The sequence below is a fragment of the Balaenoptera musculus genome, chromosome 1 (genome assembly GCF_009873245.2).
Source record: "Balaenoptera musculus isolate JJ_BM4_2016_0621 chromosome 1, mBalMus1.pri.v3, whole genome shotgun sequence".
Taxonomy (NCBI): Eukaryota; Metazoa; Chordata; class Mammalia; order Artiodactyla; family Balaenopteridae; genus Balaenoptera; species Balaenoptera musculus.
Window position 1 is genome coordinate 122837193 of NC_045785.1, and position 18351 is coordinate 122855543.

The 18351-nt window shown below is 49.3% G+C and overlaps 1 protein-coding gene across 4 annotated transcripts; it reads left to right on the plus strand.

Moving 5' to 3' along the window:
• Window positions 1–1234: 1234 nt before the first annotated feature.
• Window positions 1235–16394, plus strand: POGK (pogo transposable element derived with KRAB domain). Of its 4 annotated transcripts, none has more exons than XM_036872099.1 (6): window positions 1235–1628; window positions 3111–3244; window positions 8812–8938; window positions 9726–9824; window positions 11205–12688; window positions 14511–16392. In XM_036872099.1, exons 2-5 carry the CDS (start codon window positions 3113–3115, stop codon window positions 12674–12676), a joined length of 1830 nt encoding a protein of 609 aa, XP_036727994.1. In that variant the 5' UTR covers window positions 1235–1628; window positions 3111–3112; the 3' UTR covers window positions 12677–12688; window positions 14511–16392. The 4 variants fall into 4 exon arrangements, with proteins under 4 accessions (XP_036727994.1, XP_036727999.1, XP_036728004.1 ...); XM_036872104.1 differs by lacking the exon at window positions 1235–1628 and adding an exon at window positions 1685–1820 and having other exon boundaries at window positions 14511–16394; XM_036872109.1 differs by lacking the exons at window positions 1235–1628; window positions 8812–8938 and having other exon boundaries at window positions 3137–3244.
• The last annotated feature ends 1957 nt before the right edge of the window (window positions 16395–18351 follow it).

Below are 18351 nucleotides of genomic sequence, written 5' to 3' on the forward strand. Positions count from 1 at the left end.
AGAATTGTGCGTAAAAACAAACAAAAAATCCTAATATCTACCTCTCTCCCAATATTTGAATCTACTGTTCTCCATCGATTAGACCTCTTTGGTCTTGGTCTTTGGTTGTCCGCCATAATTACACTTCAAAGACGCGATTGTCATACTACATTTTATATATTGAGAGCTCCACAGTTCCACTGTAGCCTCTCCATGGCAGACAGAAATCAAAGTCACATATAAATAAATACAGGAATGGCGACAAAAACTCGGAGAAATCTTTCCCTGCAGGTACTCAGGTCTCAGGGACAGTCTGAAAATTTTGACAAAATTCTCTCCTTGACCAAATTTTAGTCAGGCTCCTCTGAACCCTCTTTTCCACTAGGCCTCTACATGGGACACATACACACCCCCTACGGTCCTCAGCCCTCCCAGCCCAGTTTTAGCAAGAATCCTGCTAAATCAGTTTAGAGAGAACCCCCCACCCTGGATATCCGATCAACCTGGCTTGCCATCAGCAAGCATCCCGTTAAATCGGCTTAGCAACAGTCCCTCTACCCTTCTTGTCTCCTCTTAGTATTCCATCCACTGACCTCCTCACTCCGAGGTGGGTGCTAATTCCCCAACTAGTCTTTGCTGTATTCAGAGTTGAGCCGGAGAGCTCAGCTCTATTGCGATAGTCTTGCCAGCTATCTCAATAATCCCGAATAAAGTCCTACTTTTCCGCTTTAACAATTGTCAGAATAATTTCTTCTTTAATGAGTTCCCAACAAAAAACCAAACCCGGGATCTTTTTCTGGAATGAGAAGAGATTCAGGGCTTCTCCGCTCACTTTTGTTGTATTGTCCACAGAGCTGCACGCAAATTCTTTGAACATTTTGGAGAAGATCCTTCTATACAGTTACTTCCTCCATGGCATTACACATTTGGGATTTAACACGCAACAACTACAAAAATCAGGAAGTTCCTTCCACATGTATATTACGTACGAAGTTCTGCCAGAATATGCATATGCATGCTTCCCGAAAGATCCTAGACCCCTCCTCACTCCCCCCAACCCCCTCGCTGGTCTACTCTTCATAACACATTCCTTGCAGCATGCCTTAGCGTGCCTCGAGTGCTCGTCCAAGCAAGTGCAAAGCAGTGGTTCATGCAAATAAGCGCATGAACGTGCACCCTGGCTACATTCAGTTCAAACATAAATCCGGGCTCTTCCTGCCTCATCTATGCTGAGGTCGCACATGGTGCACAGGAAACTGCACCAGGGGGAGCGGAGAGGGCAGAGAGCACCACTACTCAGGCCAGCGAGGCGGAGCCGGGCGGAGGGTCGAGAGCTCAGCCAGGAGGAGCGCGCGGCGCGGACCGGCCGGAAGCCACGCCGGGAGGAGGGTCGGGAGCTGGCGCGGGCGCCGTCCCCCGGCGCCGCAGCGGCCCGCTGACATCAGCCGCGCTCCTCCCCTCGCCTCCCAACACCCTCAGCTCCCGGCCGGACCCTCCCTCCTCCCACCACGTGTCCTCCCCGCTCCCTCCCGAGGGGCCGCGCGCACGGGAAGCCGGAGAGACGGGAAGGATGGCGCTGTGACAGCCCGGCCGGAGCCCTCGGCGTCTCCACCGCGGCCCCGGCCCACGCCCCGGCTCTCGGCCCGGCGGTGAGTGCGCGCGGGCCGGCGGGCGGGCGGGGCGGGGGCCGGGGGCGACACGGCCCCTCCCTCGGGCCCCCGGCGGTTGGGCCGCGGCGGGGGCGGGGGGTCCCGAGGCTGCAGCTGCAACTGCCGCCGCCACTGCCTTTGTTGCGGGCCCGCCGGGGAAGGCAGGCGGCGCCGGCCCCGGCCGCTTGGCAGGTGCGCTGGGGCCGGGAGCGGGCCAGGCGGGGAGACTGGCCGGGCCGGGCGCGGGCAGGGGGGCGGCAGGAGCGCTCCCGGCGCGGGGCCGCGGAGAAAGGGAAATGGGACAAGATGGCTGGAGAAACCGGAGCGCGCCCGGGGGCGCGGCAGCGGCGGCGGGCGGGGCACCGGGCGGGTGGGCGGTGGCGGCAGAGGATACCTCTTCGCCTGCACCTTCGCCGCGGGGCGGCGCCCCCATCCCCCCATCTCCCCATCTCCCTCCCGGGAGCCGGCGGGGGAGGCCGCGGCCAAGTTCGGGCCCCAGCTCCAGGGATCTGAAGCCTGTTCCACCCGCCCCAGACCTATCCTGCCGCATTCGCCCGTCCTTTTTGAAAATATCGAAGAAGCAGACTTTGAACTCCGGAAGGATCTTTTCTTTGGAAGCCCGGGAGGATGCGGCCCACAAGATGCACGCTCACTCCACACCTAGGAATTGCCCGCGCCCCTAGAGGGCAGGAGCGCGGCCCTTTGTACTGGCCTAGGAGCTGGGCGAGAGAATTTGCAGAAGAGAGGGAATTTGCGGCCCAGAGGCAGCGAGTCTTCCCAGTGGCGGTGGGCCCCAGAGCCTGGCCCCAGCTGATTTCTGCACCTTCTTGGGTGTCCAGGCATTACCCCTCACTAAGGATCACCGAGTCCTGGGCTTGGAAAGTCGCTTAAGGCAGAACACTCTTATTTTCTGACCTGGCTCATGGACAGAACCTTTGAATCTGGAAAATCCAGGCACTCTGGGCCAACCAACCTCCTGATGCTGAACTGGCCCTGTAGGAACAACCCAGTTGAGCGAGTGCTCTATCTGTGTTCAAATGCCTTCACTGAAAGGAAGCCAACACCGCTGTCTTGCTGCCAATTCCATGTTTGGGTGGCACTGGCTGTGAGAAAGTTCTGCCATTTGATGCACTCTTTAAAACCTCTTCCTGGAATGTTTACTCAGCGGCCTGTTCTGCCTTTGGGTCTCTACAGAACTAGTCTGGTCTCTCTTACACAGATAGCTTTTTAAATATTTGAAGGCAACCAGGTATGCTATCTGCCTGCAACCCTCTTCTTATCATAATTAAATATGTCACCTTCCAGCTTCCTGGTGCTTTCCCTGAAGCCCTTCCTCCCCAGGCCTGGCCCTGTCCCCTTCCATTGTTCCAGCTGAACTGTGCTTGGGGCTAAAAAGGTTTGTGTAGCCTGAGCCGCCCCCATCACAGGCTTTAAAGAGTTCACACTAGCACCTGATTTTTCTGAACTGAATCTTGCTTGCAGAGATGGAGTCCACAGCCTACCCTCTCAATATGACCCTGAAAGAAGAGGAAGAAGAAGAAGAGATTCAGAGCCGGGAACTGGAGGATGGCCCCACAGATATGCAGAAAGTCCGAATCTGCTCAGAAGGCGGATGGGTAAGTAAGAAGGTGTGGAGTCCACACATAGCTGTGAGGGGCAGGCCTGGGAACCAGGCTTGTATTAAGTCTCTTCCTCAAGCAGACATAGGAAGTAAAAATAGCCTAGCCCGGTGTGTTTGCATTCCTGAGAAAACAGTTCTGTGGCTTTAAAAGGCACAGTGAAGAATGGAGGAACTGGTTATGGGAACAGTCCCTTCAGGCATGCAGCTTCAGGCACGCCATCAGGATCGGAAGTCCAAGAGGCCACGACTGTGTCTCTCTCCTGTACCCATGGGTTCCCTATGTCCTGCTCAATGCCAGGCACCTTGTAGACACCAACCAAATCTCCGCTGACCTATGTGAAAGAAAAATTGTTCTGGCGTTTGTTAAGATGATAAGGAAGACTATTCAGGACTATTGAGAGAGGTTTCAAGACTGTCACAATAGGGGAGAGAGATCGGGCTCAGCAAGTGGGGATTTATAGCCAAGGAGCAGAGCGGAGGGCTCAGTGGATGGAAAATTACTAAGGGGAGACATCCACGGTGGGGAGTTCTTTCTAAACTGACTTAGCAGGATTCTTGCTAAAACTGATCTGGGCAGACTGAGAACCGGAGGTGGGTATGTATGTGTCCAAGATAGAGGCCTAGTGGAGAAGAGGGCTCAGAGGAGCCTGACCAAACTTTAGGTGAGGAGAGAGTCTTTATCACCTACCGCTGGTTGAAGGGAACCATTTAAACCATTTAAGTAAGTCTTGGGGCACTGAACTGACGTGAGGAGAGCTTTATGAGACGAGGCCAGTTGGTTCTGTGTGAACACCTCTTACAGTAGTTGACACAGGAGAGAGCTGCATTTCCAGCTGGTCCTGGATGGAGGGATTGGGATGGTAGGCAGCGGTGAATAGGGAGCATATCCAAACAGCATAGTGTGATAGCATTAGAGTAAACTTATAAAAGTGTAAATGCAACAGATATTTATAGTCATCGTTATGTACATTATTCACAGTACTTACTGGACTTCATGATAATTGGGCATGAATGGTAAACATTTTAAAGAAGCAACAAAATGACATTCCTTTTCTCTGCTTAGTTTTCCACTGTGTATGAATGTCATCGGTATACATATCCTTTGTTTCCAATGAGAGATCTGTATTCATAGAATCATGGTCCTTCCAAACTGTCCAGTCCCGCTCCGCTCCCACTGCACGGGGTGTAGCAAGGTTATCTACCTTGCCCCTAGGATACACATGTACGCTGACATTTGTTCTTAAAAACACCTCTTGAGGTGGAACCTTAAAAGTAGTGCATTTTGTTGTATGTATGTTATACTTCAATAAAAACAATTTAAAGCAATACAACACCAGGCTCTGGTTTTGCTTATCTAGCTGTGGAGGCTGGATTGCATTTGTCTCTTCGGCCCACCCTGGCCTCCTCCCCAGTTCAGATCCATGCAGCTGGGGAGATTTTGGAGAGCAGGCGTCAGTCCCATCTAGCCCTGAGCAAGAACTCATGGCTTTGAGGCTGCATTGGCCAACTGAGAACATCTACACAGAATGGAGAAGTGCGCAAAACAGGTGCGGTAGAAGCGAACATGTGAGTGTATTGGGACAACACAGAGAGGAGCAAGGTGAAGCCCATGCTTGGCTGGGAAAGAAGGAGGTAACCAGAGGAGCTGGAGGAGGGGGACTGGCATGTGTGGCACCCAGGCAGTCTGCCATCCTCCGCAGCTACTGAGCACAGTGCTGGGTGTTATTAAGGCAAGATCCCTAGTCTCGCGGGGGTACTAGTCTTGTGAGGAAGATAGGGAAGTAAATCTAATTAACTGCACAGTATCTGGAGTTCTGTGGGGGAAGTCAGCTCAGGACGGGCTCTGCTGCAGGCTGGAGAACTGGAGAAGGCAGGCAGGGACCTGGTCTGGAGCAGTAGGCAGTTTTGCCCCCAGCCCCATCCCTCCCAGGGGCGTCTGGGTGGAGACGTTTTTGGTTGTCATGACTCGGGGTGGGGCTTGGGGAGTGGGAGATCCTACTGGCATCTCCTGGGTAGAGGCCAGGGACGCTGCTACCCATCGGTGATGCACAGGACAGCTCCCACAACGAAGAATTATCTGGCCAAAAATGTCAGCAGTGCTGAGGTGGGAAAAACCCTGCTCTAGAGCATTAAAACTAGGGGAAGAAAAGAATCGAATATGTATTTTGGTTGTTTGGGATTGTGTTAGAGTGATCAGTAAAAGCTTTTCAAACCAAAGAGTCATGCTGTATATTAGGGTAATATTTCGTGGGAGAATTGGAGTAGAAATCCAATTTCAAGTAGAAAAAAGGGAAACTGTATTTCGAACCAAGGCTTAGGAATAGGTGGAAGCAGCCAAGGGAAGGGAGGGTGTTGCCCTCCAGGCAGCCAGAAGCAAAAGCACTGGAGAGGAAAGCTGGTGTGTGCAGAGTCAGGAGCAGCTCCTGCAGCTGGAGCCTGCAGTGCGTGTCAGGGAGTGGAGGGGATGGGTGAGAGAAGCAGAGGCGGCCAGGGGACCGAGCCAGCCCTGCGGGGGAGTGTGCTGCGCCCAGGAGTCTGAGCTCCCTCCCTAGCAGCTCTGAGGGAGAAGTCTTCGGCTCATCTTTCTAAGGGACCCTAGGGTTTGCTACCGCCACCAGGCAGAGGCCACTTGGCCTAAGTGGCCGGCCGAGAAAGCACGGGCTTGGGAGTCAGACTTGCTAACTCTGTGACCTTGGGCAAGATACTTATCAGCCCTGTTTCCTCACCCATAAAACTGGGGTGGTGATCCCCGTATCCCTGTATTATTTAAAGGATTCGGTAAGATAACACATTTAACCACGTAAGAGGGAGCTCCCTGCACAGTGCCTGGCATACAGCAGGCACTCAATCAGTGCACCGGTCCCAGCCCTCTAAGTGCTGTCTTTGCTGGGTGGTCATGCAGCTCTGTCAGCGAGCCTGGGCAGCGTGTAAGTACTTTAGGACGGTTACCCTTGGAGATAAGCGTTGGAACGCCAGCTCGTGGGACCGAGTGAGGCAGCGCACAGAAGCTGAAGGAAGAACACCTGTCTGATGAGTCCTTGACCTTCTGAGGGAAGGGAGGAAGGCGGGGATCGAGGGCCTCTACCTGTGAGGCCAAGCAAGGGTGTCCAGGGGTTGGATGCCGGCTGCCTGATTTCTGAGTTTGGCCCAGGGCTGGCCCTGTTTACCTTCTGCCGTGCTCGGCTAGATAAAAGGCCTCTGTGGAGAGAGGGGAGGCCTGCACAGCAGGGCTGGCTGAAGGCTTGCTCAATTCTCACAGAAGGTTGCTGTGAGGAGGATTCCTAAGCCACTGCACTGTGCGCCTCTGGAGCATAATGTGGGCTTGTCTGAGGATCCTCCGGGGCTCAGTCATAAATGGGAGGAGATGACTCCAGCCCCAGCCTCCAGCTGCCTTCTCACCACTCCAGGGCTGCTGATATTTTTACCAGGCCCAGGACGTGTTACCTTCTGCAAGGATCGATACGGGTAGCCCCTCTGAAATGACAGGCATAGCCAGTCCTGTGTCCTGTTTTATCAGCAAAGGGAAAGGGACTATAAATAGGTATGGCCTAGATCTGGAATTTCCTAGGGAGAGAAAAGGCCAAAGGGAGAGTTGTTTAAAAGCCTGGGAAGTGGGATGGGGTGGGATGGAAAATTCCTGGCTGCCTGGCTTTCCAGATTGATGAAGTCTGAGCGGAGCCTAGAGACCAACCCGTTTGTACCTCCTGGTATTTTACACTAGGGATTTTTGTCCATTCTTACTCCAAAGAGTAAGTTCAGTTTTGTGACAGATAAATTTTAACGATTATTTGAAGCTATTCCAAGTGGAATAAGAGAAGGGAAGTCCAGAGGTTATTTGCTTAAATCTTTGATTCAAGAACACATTTTTAAGGGATTACTACCTACAGGAAGTGTTCTAGGCTTAGGGAAACAAAACGGAATAAGCCCAGGTTCTGCCCTCAGTGAGCCAATATTCTAGTGGAAGAAGCAGACAGGTAAACCAAGAGGACTCTGCAGTGTGATAAGTGCCACCAGAGCCTTGAGCCCAGGGCGTCACAGGGCACACAGCCTGGGTTGGGACCAGTTCCCCGGGGAGCAGGACGTCTGGGCTGAGTCTTGGAAGGCGGGTGGGTGTCAGCCAGGCCAAGAATGGGGAGGACCTCCGAGGCAGCGGAGCACCATGTGCGGGGACACGGAGGGTCTGAGGATGGTTTGTTCAGGGAACTGCAGCAGCTGAGTACCGCTGAGCGTGTGCGGGGTGGGGGCGGAGCCCTGCGAGCTGGTTACCTGGGAGGCCCCTCTGCCCTCTCTGTAAGGGTGGGAGCCTTGAAGTCAGACAGTGCTGTGTCCCACTCTCAACCCTGCCGTTATTGGCTGTGTGACTTTGGGCCAGAAACGGGGCTGCTCTGAGCCAGTTTCCTCCTTAATTAAATGGGGCTGTGGGGGGAAATAAGGGAAGCAGTTATGGGGCCTTTTCTAGGAGGTTCTCCCTATGTGGAAGAGGCTGTGAGGGTGGGGAGGGACGAGGTGGGCTTCATGAATAAGGAAGAAGGGCCAGGAGATCTAGATGATTGATGGCCGGGTGCCTGAAGAAGCTGCAGGCGGTGCAGACACTGAACTTTTCTAAGCAGATGAAAAACAGTACTCTGATCCCCCAGGCCCTAGATTCAGCTATGGGGAATAACTGTGAAAGCAGCAGCCCAGATCCCTTACCACTGAATACGATGAACTTTGGAGTAGGATTTTTAATGACTGAAAGAAAACACATAGTAAAAAGAAAAGCAGATAGTTGAACAAGATGGGGTCGGTCTGGGTGGCTTGGCTGCATTTGGCTGCTCAGGCACCCCCTGTCCCACTGGCCCATGGGGGTGGGGAGGTAGGTGAGCCAGGAGCAGGAGTAGGGCCCTCTTCTCTGTCCTTAGGGCTTCCTGCTGCGGGTCTAGGCATCAAAGCAAAGCAGTCTGCTCTAGTATCTCATTACATAAATTGAAGCTCTAATTAGCCCTTCTGTCCTCCCCCTCCCCCCTCCCCCTCCTCCCCCTCCCCCTCCTCCTCCTCCCCCCTCCTCCTCCTCCCCCTCCTCCTCCCCCCACGGGCCCCTCCCTGGCAGCTTTGGGTTCTGAGTCAAAAACTGGGGCTAGTGCCCTGCAGATGGAGACTAGTGCCCAGGAGGCCCCCAACACCCTCCTGGGCTGAGGATCTGTGACCAAGGGAGAGCAGGGTTGTGTTGGTGGGGCAGCTGTCTCAGGGTGTTTCCTTGAGCGTGGTTGGTTCTGGCTCTGGGTGGGGGCTGAGCCGTGATCAGCTCTCCCTGCTGTATGTGAGGATCCAGTGTCTCCCAACCAGTACGGGGGGCTTTTCTTCTCAAGGTGCTGCTCTCCTTATCTGTGGATGCCGGGGGAGGAGAGCACTCAGCAGGGCACGGAAGACCTTGTTTTTGTCTTGGTTTTGCTTCTCGGAGGAGCCGTGTGACTGAGGACAGACGTTTCCCCGGGCCCAAGCCCTCGCCTGTGAGATGAGGGTGTGTGATCTGTGTGTGCACGTGCCTACTAGTCGTTGAGAAAGGCCTGTTCACTGTTCCAGGTGCCAGCCCTATTCGATGAGGTGGCCATATATTTTTCCGATGAGGAGTGGGAAGTTTTGACGGAGCAACAAAAGGCCCTCTACCGGGAGGTCATGAGGATGAATTATGAAACTGTCCTGTCCCTGGGTAAAGCTTTGTTTTCCTTTGTCTCCTAGAAGCTCTGAGCCCAGAGAATTGTTTCCATGTCTCTCTTCTCTGGTGTATCCAACATCCCTCTCTCCTGAACTTGGAGTCTGTCCCCTCAATGCCTGTGCCCATTTAATTTCCTGTTTTTGATTTAGGCAGGATATAAATATTGTGTCCTTCTACTCAGCAGCTTGTGCCAGCTCTCAGAACCATCCTCATTCAACCCAGGCATTCTCATCAAAAAAAAGAAAAAATAAGATATAATCTAAGAAATGTCACCATGGGTCTGGGCCTGTGCTTCATATGTTCCTTAGGAGGGAAGACAGGTCTCATTGTTACCCTGTCAGCCTTAGAAGCTTGGGGACATATTCTCAAAGAATCCTTGCTCCCTTCCCAGCACTGATATCCATATTATTGGAATGTGACCATATTATTAGAATGTAACCATTTGGAGGGATTTCCCCATTTGCTCATCAGGGTACCAGAGTGCTCATTAGATCCATGGCTGCACTCACCCACTTCCCTGCTAAATGCAGTTCCTTTTTGTTGTTGCTAGTACATTAGCAGAGATTCATAAATCCCCTTGGACAGACCTATTTCCCATCATATTTTTTCTTTAAGTATCCCTGAGCCCTTTCCCCCCACCTTTCATAAATCTGCATATTGAGAAGACTGTGGTGGGGTGGGAGTGGAGGGGAGGGTTTCTTAAGTATTATAAAGCACTTATTTTGGCAGTGTTCCAAGACAGTAACACACAGCTGTTACCTGTTTTATTTCCTATAAACAGAATTCCCATTCCCTAAGCCCGACATGATCACTCGGTTGGAAAGGGAGGAGGAGTCTCAGAATTCTGACGAATGGCAGTTCCAGGGAGGAACCTTTGCAGGTACTATGATTAACCCAATTCAACATCCGTCCAATGGGAGAATAATGAAGACGAATTTTAAGTTTCCAGGTACATTCTGTGGGGTATTTAAGAGTAAGGCAAGGTTGTGAGGCAGAAAGATTATGGGCTTTGGAGTTTCTGAATCTCCTTTCCTATGCTATGTGACCTTAGGCGACTTCATCCACCTCTCTGAGCCTCCATTTCTTCACCTGTCGACTGTCAGTAATAAATCTCAACATGCACCTTTGTATGCAGGTGACCCAAATTGAAGTTTGTATGGCTTTGGTCCAGCGCACATCCTGGGTGCCTTGGTGGCACACCACACACCTCTGAAAACGAAGGAAAATAGTGTGACGAAGCATGCATCCAGGGTTATTTGCTTGGCTTCCTGTCTACTTAATCTTGGATAGAAAAAGCAGTAGCAGCTGTAGTACATATTTGAGCAAATATGTCTAAAGAAACACTTGGTCTTATATCAAGATACATAGTTAGAGGGCAGGAGTTGGATAAATACAGCTTCCCAACAGCCAGAGTGGTTTGATTTGCCTTCTCTCTGTAAGTAATAGTTTAAAATGCTGTATTTCATTGATTCCAAGACACGTTTTTCCCTCATCACTTTAACATCTCTGCAATTGAGAATGCCTCTTCAAATTGATGGCATGTTATAGTTTCACTAGTAGCTTTTTTTTTTTCTTAATGGCATATAATGGTGCATCTTGCAATTGATGGCATCTTAGTTTTGGTGAGATATGGTAATTTCTGTGAGTCGTATTCAACTTCTGTGGCCACCTCCTAAACAGAAACATACAATGAAACCCAGTTCTGACATTGGTATGCAAGAACCATACTTCTGCCTTATAAGCTTAACTTTGCTAAGTGTGGTATTGCTATAGATTTTCTTGGTTTAAAGGATATGATTCAGCCCATGATGATACAAATTCTGTAATATTATGTGGTAATATGGGTTATAATTGGCTTCTCGTCCAGGTAAAGATTATTTTGACCCAAGCATGGCCCACACAGTTAGTATGTGATCCAAGCTTGTTGCCTGTATTCAGTTTCCAGCTCTGCCACTTCCTAGCTCAGCTACCTTGATGCATTACTTAATTTCTCTAGACTCACCTGCAAAGAAGAAATGAACAAAATAAATAAAAAAGTTATTGTGAGAATTAGATGTGGTAATCCATGGGAATTGGCACGGGGGTAAGGACTTCGTAAGTGTTATCTGTTATTAGAGCTACTGCTTTTAGTGAATTTGAGATTAAGGTATTCTTGGTATTTCGACCAAAAAACAAACAAAAAAAAAACCACATCAGGGAATGAGCCAGAAATCATTTTACTTACGGGCACTATCTTTGCCCCTCCCTGTCTGTCTGCCAGAAAATGAAGAACCTGACGTGAAGCCCCCAGATTGGGTGGGCCCGGTGAACACGGCCTCCCAGTTTCCCCAGCCTCCGCACCTGGACAGCTATGGCCTCCGTCTGCCTCGGGACATCACAGAGCTGCCCGAGTGGGGCGAGGGTTACCCCTTCTACATGGCCATGGGCTTCCCCGGCTGTGACCTCTCGGCAGACGACCTGGCCGGGAAGTTTCAGTTCAGCCGGGGCATGCGCCGCAGTTACGACGCGGGGTTCAAGTTAATGGTGGTGGAGTACGCCGAGAGCACCAACAACTGCCAGGCGGCCAAGCAGTTCGGGGTGCTGGAAAAAAATGTCCGCGACTGGCGCAAAGTGAAGCCGCAGCTGCAGAACGCCCACGCCATGCGGCGCGCCTTCCGGGGCCCCAAAAACGGGCGCTTCGCCCTGGTGGACCAACGCGTGGCCGAGTACGTTCGATACATGCAGGCCAAAGGGGACCCCATCACCAGGGAGGCCATGCAGCTGAAAGCTCTGGAGATCGCCCAGGAGATGAACATTCCGGAGAAAGGGTTCAAGGCCAGCTTGGGCTGGTGTCGAAGAATGATGCGAAGGTATGACTTGTCTCTGCGGCATAAGGTGCCGGTACCCCAGCAGCTGCCGGAAGACCTGACCGAGAAGCTCGTCACCTACCAGCGGAGCGTCCTGGCTCTGCGCAGGGCACACGACTACCAGGTGGCTCAGATGGGAAATGCTGACGAGACGCCCATTTGCTTAGAGGTGCCCTCGAGGGTGACTGTGGACAACCAGGGTGAAAAGCCCGTCTTGGTCAAGACGCCAGGCAGGGAGAAACTGAAAATCACAGCCATGCTTGGTGTCTTGGCAGATGGGAGGAAGTTACCTCCGTACATCATTCTGAGGGGCACATACATCCCCCCCGGGAAGTTCCCCAGTGGCATGGAAATCCGTTGTCACCGGTACGGATGGATGACGGAGGACTTGATGCAGGACTGGTTGGAAGTGGTGTGGAGGCGGAGGACCGGTGCAGTGCCCAAGCAGCGAGGGATGCTGATCCTGAACGGCTTCCGGGGCCACGCCACTGATTCGGTGAAGAGCTCCATGGAAAGCATGAGCACCGATATGGTCATCATCCCGGGGGGCCTGACCTCGCAGCTGCAGGTGTTGGATGTGGTGGTCTACAAACCCCTGAATGACAGTGTCCGGGCCCAGTACTCCAACTGGCTCCTGGCGGGGAACCTGGCACTGAGCCCCACGGGGAACGCCAAGAAGCCGCCCCTTGGCCTCTTTCTGGAGTGGGTCATGGTGGCGTGGAATAGCATCTCAAGCGAATCCATCGTCCAGGGGTTCAAGAAGTGCCACATCTCTAGCAACTTGGAGGACGAGGATGACGTCCTGTGGGAAATCGAGAGCGAGCTGCCAGGAGGAGGGGAACCGCCCAAAGAATGCGACACTGAGAGCCTGACAGAGAGCAACTGAGGGATAGCCAAGGTAAGCAGTCGGGAGGAACCGCCCAGCGCCTACCCTGAGGGACGTGTTGGGTTCCGCAAACACCTTTTCTCTTGCCATTATTTTCCTCTGTTTCCGAGAACTCTTTGAGCCCACAGTGCAGTGCTGTAGGTAACAGGCCATCAGCATTTTCTCCTTTATGTGAAACTTTGGTTGCTTGGCTTATTTCGTGGGTATTTTGTATAATGCATGAAGTGAACAAGGAGTGAGCTCCCAGAACATTTAATCTGAGAGCCATAATTATCGCTGAAATTATTTGGGCCTGAAAGAGTGTAGTCTGACATGGCTCCGATAAGAAAAAGTTTTGTCTGCAAAACCAAAATTTTTCTTCCCCTTATAAATCGTGCTGAACATTTAGGGCCAGTGTGTGTACCTGATTCACTTGGAGCGGCCGTGCTCACCTTGGCTAGCCTGTAGGGCTGGGACGTAAGGACGCATGTGCCTTCGGACTGTGTCCCCTGGGCCTCGGGTCTCCGTCCTGGGGTGGTGTGCAGTAGCCCAGTGGGGAAGGAAAGAAATAGCTTATGCCTGCTTCTCCCTGGGAGTTCAAAAGTGTGTTTTAAACCATCATCTTATTCTCATGACATTCACATGGAGTGAACAATTATAATAATTTCACAGACGTTTGAAGGGTGATATTTTTAAATTGAAACTGCACCAAAAAATAAAAAAATAGAAAAAACCAGAATGCTTATCTCGGACTACAGTGAGTAAAAGTCTAAGGACTGAGGACGACAGGCCCGAGAATTTTCAGTTGAGTATAGAAGGGCAACAGCTTTAAAAGGAAGTGGGGAGTGGGGGGGCTACCAGATATCACTAGAGGAGTGAGCCTCCCCACCTGGACCCCTTGAGAGAGGAGAACGACCACCTACAGTGGGCAACGTACAGAGAGAACAGACATTTCATTTTACCTTCTTGTTCTCATTTCCCTAATTGTCAGTTCATTTGTTCCTCCAGACAGTGTTTAATATGAAGAGAGCACTCCTTTTACAGAGGACCTAAAAGTATCTTGACGGTTTCTTTTTCTTTCCTTTAAAGTATAATTAGGTATTTCCACCCTACTTGCTTCTTTCTCCAAATGAAATGCTAAGAGAAATCTTCTGTTACACCGCCCCCCCTTCATGCTGTGTAAGTTGAAGAGTGACTTATGTCTCCTTCCCTGCCCCCAATTCAAACTGTACTCCTAACATTGAACCGCAGTGTTATTCTGAGACCCCTAGAATTACAGAGCCAAGGAGAAGTTCTTACTATTACAGCCAAAATCACCAAAATTGCTTTTTTCCCCTCATGTTCCCTTATTCTTTCACTCCACGAATTCAGCCTCCCTTTTCTGGTAATCATTACACTGCCTCCACTGGATATCAGGCTTTGAATTATAGTGACTTTTTATCCTTTTTGCCTTCCCGCCCCACCCCCCTTGTTAGATAACATTTTTGTGCATTTTTAATTTTCTAAGCTATTTGCTACCCAAAGGACTGGATCAAAAACTGCCAGAAGAGGAAAGGGAGAAAAACAATGCCGGGCTACAGCTATGTACGTAGGCATTTATGTCCGATCCCAGCCATGAGCTTTGGCTCATCTTGACAGCCACAGTTCTCTGTACAGCTGCCCTGTTTTTGAGCTGAGGAAGTGCTAGAAGTAGACAGGGATTCTCATCGAACAAGACATTTTGGAGGCAACATGGGCATAAAACGGCCTCTTCTCATCTGTTTGGAAATCTAATGGAATAAATATGTTCTTGAAAAGTTATACAATGTCTAAAATCCAAGGGTTAACTCACACTTAGGTTCTCTCTGTTTTCCAGCAAATGAACTGTATTTGGAACAGTTGAGGAGGAAAATCCTCAAGAAGATTCCTCACAGCGTGGATACACAGGGAGCAGCAGGAAGAGGCCATGGGGCTCAGAACAGCCCAGGTCTGGACAGCAACCTGAGCATCCTGTCCTGGGACACCGCCCACCCTCGCCCCACATCCATGAGGTGTCAGAAAAGTCTAGGACCCTTCACTTCATCAGAGACATGATTAGAAAAGAAACTGCTTCTGCCTCATTTCTTGTTTTAGAGATTACTCCATGTGTCCACCAAAAGAAACCTGTAGATAGATAGGAATGAACAAAGGTATTTCCTGGAGAAGAGGCCATTTGTTCAGCACCAATAAGAGACTCATCATACGGGCCCAACTCCACTGGTATTCTTTCTGTGGAGAAAACCTCAAGTCAATGTTTTTTCTTCTGCCTTTAAAAATGCTTCCATTAGTAGAACCTGTCCCCACACAGGTCAAGACTGCAGAGAAGGCTTTGTAGAAATGATCATTTATGTACACCTGCTACTTACACATTTCCTCTTTTGGAAAAATGAGATGCTAATAATAACAACAAAATTCAGACATACTGGCCTGGTGCCAGCAGATGGCTTTTCTATAGACAAACTAGGTTAGTGTGGAAGATACAGATTAAAATAAACTATGCCGTTTCATTTATCTTCCCAATCTGGTTGGCAGCTAGACTTTTCTAGGGTCTCATTTAATGGCCCTATTTTTCATTATTATTATATTTAATGATAGGGTAGCATCTAGTACACAAGCTCTTCTGTTTCTCAGGCTGCCTGCAGAAGAAGTCACCATAAATTATCTGCTGTCTACATGGTACAAAGCTCATTGACTCATCTGATACTTGTTTTGTTAATTCCTTTAATATTTTTTTCACAAGTGTGGTGAGAGGGCGTGGCCCTTTAGCCACAGCTGTTTGAAGACTTCTTCTGTCCTGCAGAAATAGGTGGGAGGTCTTTGAATTTCTACACTAAAGTAATTTGCATTCCCACATAAGTTGAGTGTTACGAAAACATTCCTTCAAAGCTACCTGTGCTACGAAAAATATGCCAGAACCTCATAGACAAAGCCATTGTTAGAAATGTCATTCCAATGTCAGATCTGGTTAACAGGCTACCATAACCACTTTTCCTTCCTGTAGACCCAGCTCATTTGTATATTATACTGTTCTTGGCATTTTGAAACACCTATTTCTACTCAGGTATTCAATTTCCTATTAGTGATTCACCTTCCCCATTTTTTAAAACCAGTTTTCCTCCAAGAGGGGAAATTTCACCTAACTTCTGATATCTGAATAACTTTCAATGTTTGAATCATTGCCCCATTTGCTTTTACCTGTACTGTATTGTCATATCAAACGGCATCTAAATCCAGCTACTTTTCATTCCAGAAGTTTTCATTCCCTCCAATTCCACTTAATTTATCCTCCACTATCCTGGTTCCTAGCCCTTTCCTCTTCGTGTCCTACTTTACTTGCTTTGGGAGCTTAAAGGATTTTATAAGACCTAATTTTTGGTTCCTGCATTGGAGCCATAGTTGTCTTGCAGGGAAGAGTAGAAAATGGGTTCAACTCCTGTTTCATTCCACCAACACCTCCTTGAGTCTCATCGTCAACTGATAGATGATGCCTTACAGGTTGCTTAGCACTGGAACTTCCCTAGAGTAATGGCTCTACTGTCAGGGTTCTTCTGGGCTCATTCTTCCACTGACTTAATTATGATCTATGCCTAACAGAGCCCCAGTACAACTATTTTGCAGAATGGCTATTACCCTAGAGTTACTATAGCACATATTGAGACATAGTTGTACTCCCCAGTAGATAGGAACTGACTCCGACAATAAACTTTGATAATAAAGACAATAGGCTCTGGTGGTTTTATTATCTGCTAGCCTTATGAAAAGTCACATTTCAAACTCTTCATTTACACTTTATTCTCCACTCAGTTTGGTACCAATATATTACACCCCTGAAATGAAAAAGTCTGTTCATGGGATGGCAGTGTAAGTAATGTTGGTGTCTTTAAAGACAAATGTTACGTGTGGTTTTTTTTTTTTTATTTACTTATTTTTGGGTGTGTTGGGTCTTCGTTTCTGTGCGAGGGCTTCCTCTAGGTGCGGCGAGCGGGGGCCGCTCTTCATCGCGGTGCGCGGGCCTCTCACTATCGCGGCCTCTCTTGTTGCGGAGCACAGGCTCCAGACGCGCAGGCTCAGTAGTTTGCGGCTCACGGGCCCAGTAGCTCCGCGGCATGTGGGATCTTCCCACACCAGGGCTCGAACCCGTGTCCCCTGCATTGGCAGGCGGATTCTCAACCACTGCGCCACCAGGGAAGCCCTACGTGTGGTTTTAAACTGGCTTTTAAAGGTGGGGGAAAGGGCCCTGGCAAAAATAGCTTTTTCCCTCAATCAATCAGTCATATTTTGGATGCTCTCAGGAAAAATCACACGAAGGAAATGCATAAAGGGATATTAATTTTAAAAGGATGGAAACATGCTAGCAGCTTGATGAACAGAAAACTTGTGTCCTGTTTTCATAAATTTCTCTACAAATGAAAGTATGATGAACCTATATGCCCTTTCATGGTGTGCTTTTAGTCTTGACAATTTACCATGCCCGTAGATTCAATTAAATATTAATCTACTCTCCAAGAATAATCTAGACATTTTTCCTTTTTTAAGCCGTGAGAATTAAATGCTGAACCAATCTGTTGGCCACAGCATCTAAGTCTGACCCCTAAAACCAAGCTTCATTACCATTATTCAGGCTGGAGGCATTTTGGTCTGAGTCAAAAGACATGATGAAACACAGGTATTTATCTACGGTCAAAGTGAGCAATCATTTAGAAGACACTTTGTGAAATTCGATCAGGAACGTCGTGATCACTTCAGGCAATGGGAGAAGTGTTTGTTAGAGAAATTGTGTGCTTGGTTGATCCCAGCAATGGGTGTCAAAGGTGATAAGAATGTGTGCTAAGCCAGCACTCTGGTACCTGGTAGGAAATAAGGCGGGCCTTATCAAACCTGGTTTTGCACAATGATACACCTACAGCTAAAAGACAATTAATTACTGAAATCCCTACAGGAAAACTAAGCTTTATTCTAAGCCTGAAATTATCTGGTTTCTAGTAGCTTTTTTCCTCTTTGTAATAGTTATTTTTCTAAATGATGCTTGATAATAAGCACTCACGATTTCTTAAGAACCTAATTATAGAAGAGACTGCACTCAGGATCCCACAGTTGACCACGGTGCTACGGCTGGAGGCCACCTTTGGTGGAACAAGGCATTTGAACTCAGGGGCTCTCTTGAAAAATCCTAAGAAGTATCACTCTATCTACCTGACTGCCTTGCCCTCAACCCAATCTCTCCACTGTACAAAATGATGCTTGAGGAAAACTGGCATGCAAAGCATATCTTGGAGTGTAGGCCCGAAACTTGGGAGGCGAAAAGAGTCCTCTGGTGTCCTGTGGTCCCACCAGAGTAGGCAACTAGGGATTTAGGCCAGGTCCTATAGAGTAGTGAGGAATTTTTCTGTTTGGAGGTCCCTCTGCTATACAGATTTCTATGGAACCTGCCACTGCAATGGGCAGCAGGGCATGTCTGAGGCTTCTAGCTGCCTCTCCATCTATGGAACACATGAAATTTAACACACACTTAGCATTAAGGCTCAGATACATGGATAGGCCAAACCAAAACCACTATATGCAGTTAGATACCAGTTCAAATTCTTACAAACCCTAAAAATTCTTGAGTTATCTAAAACTCTAAAGGACTTTTCAGACTTGTGCCGAGAACCGAAACTAGGCTGTTTTTTCTTTTTAGT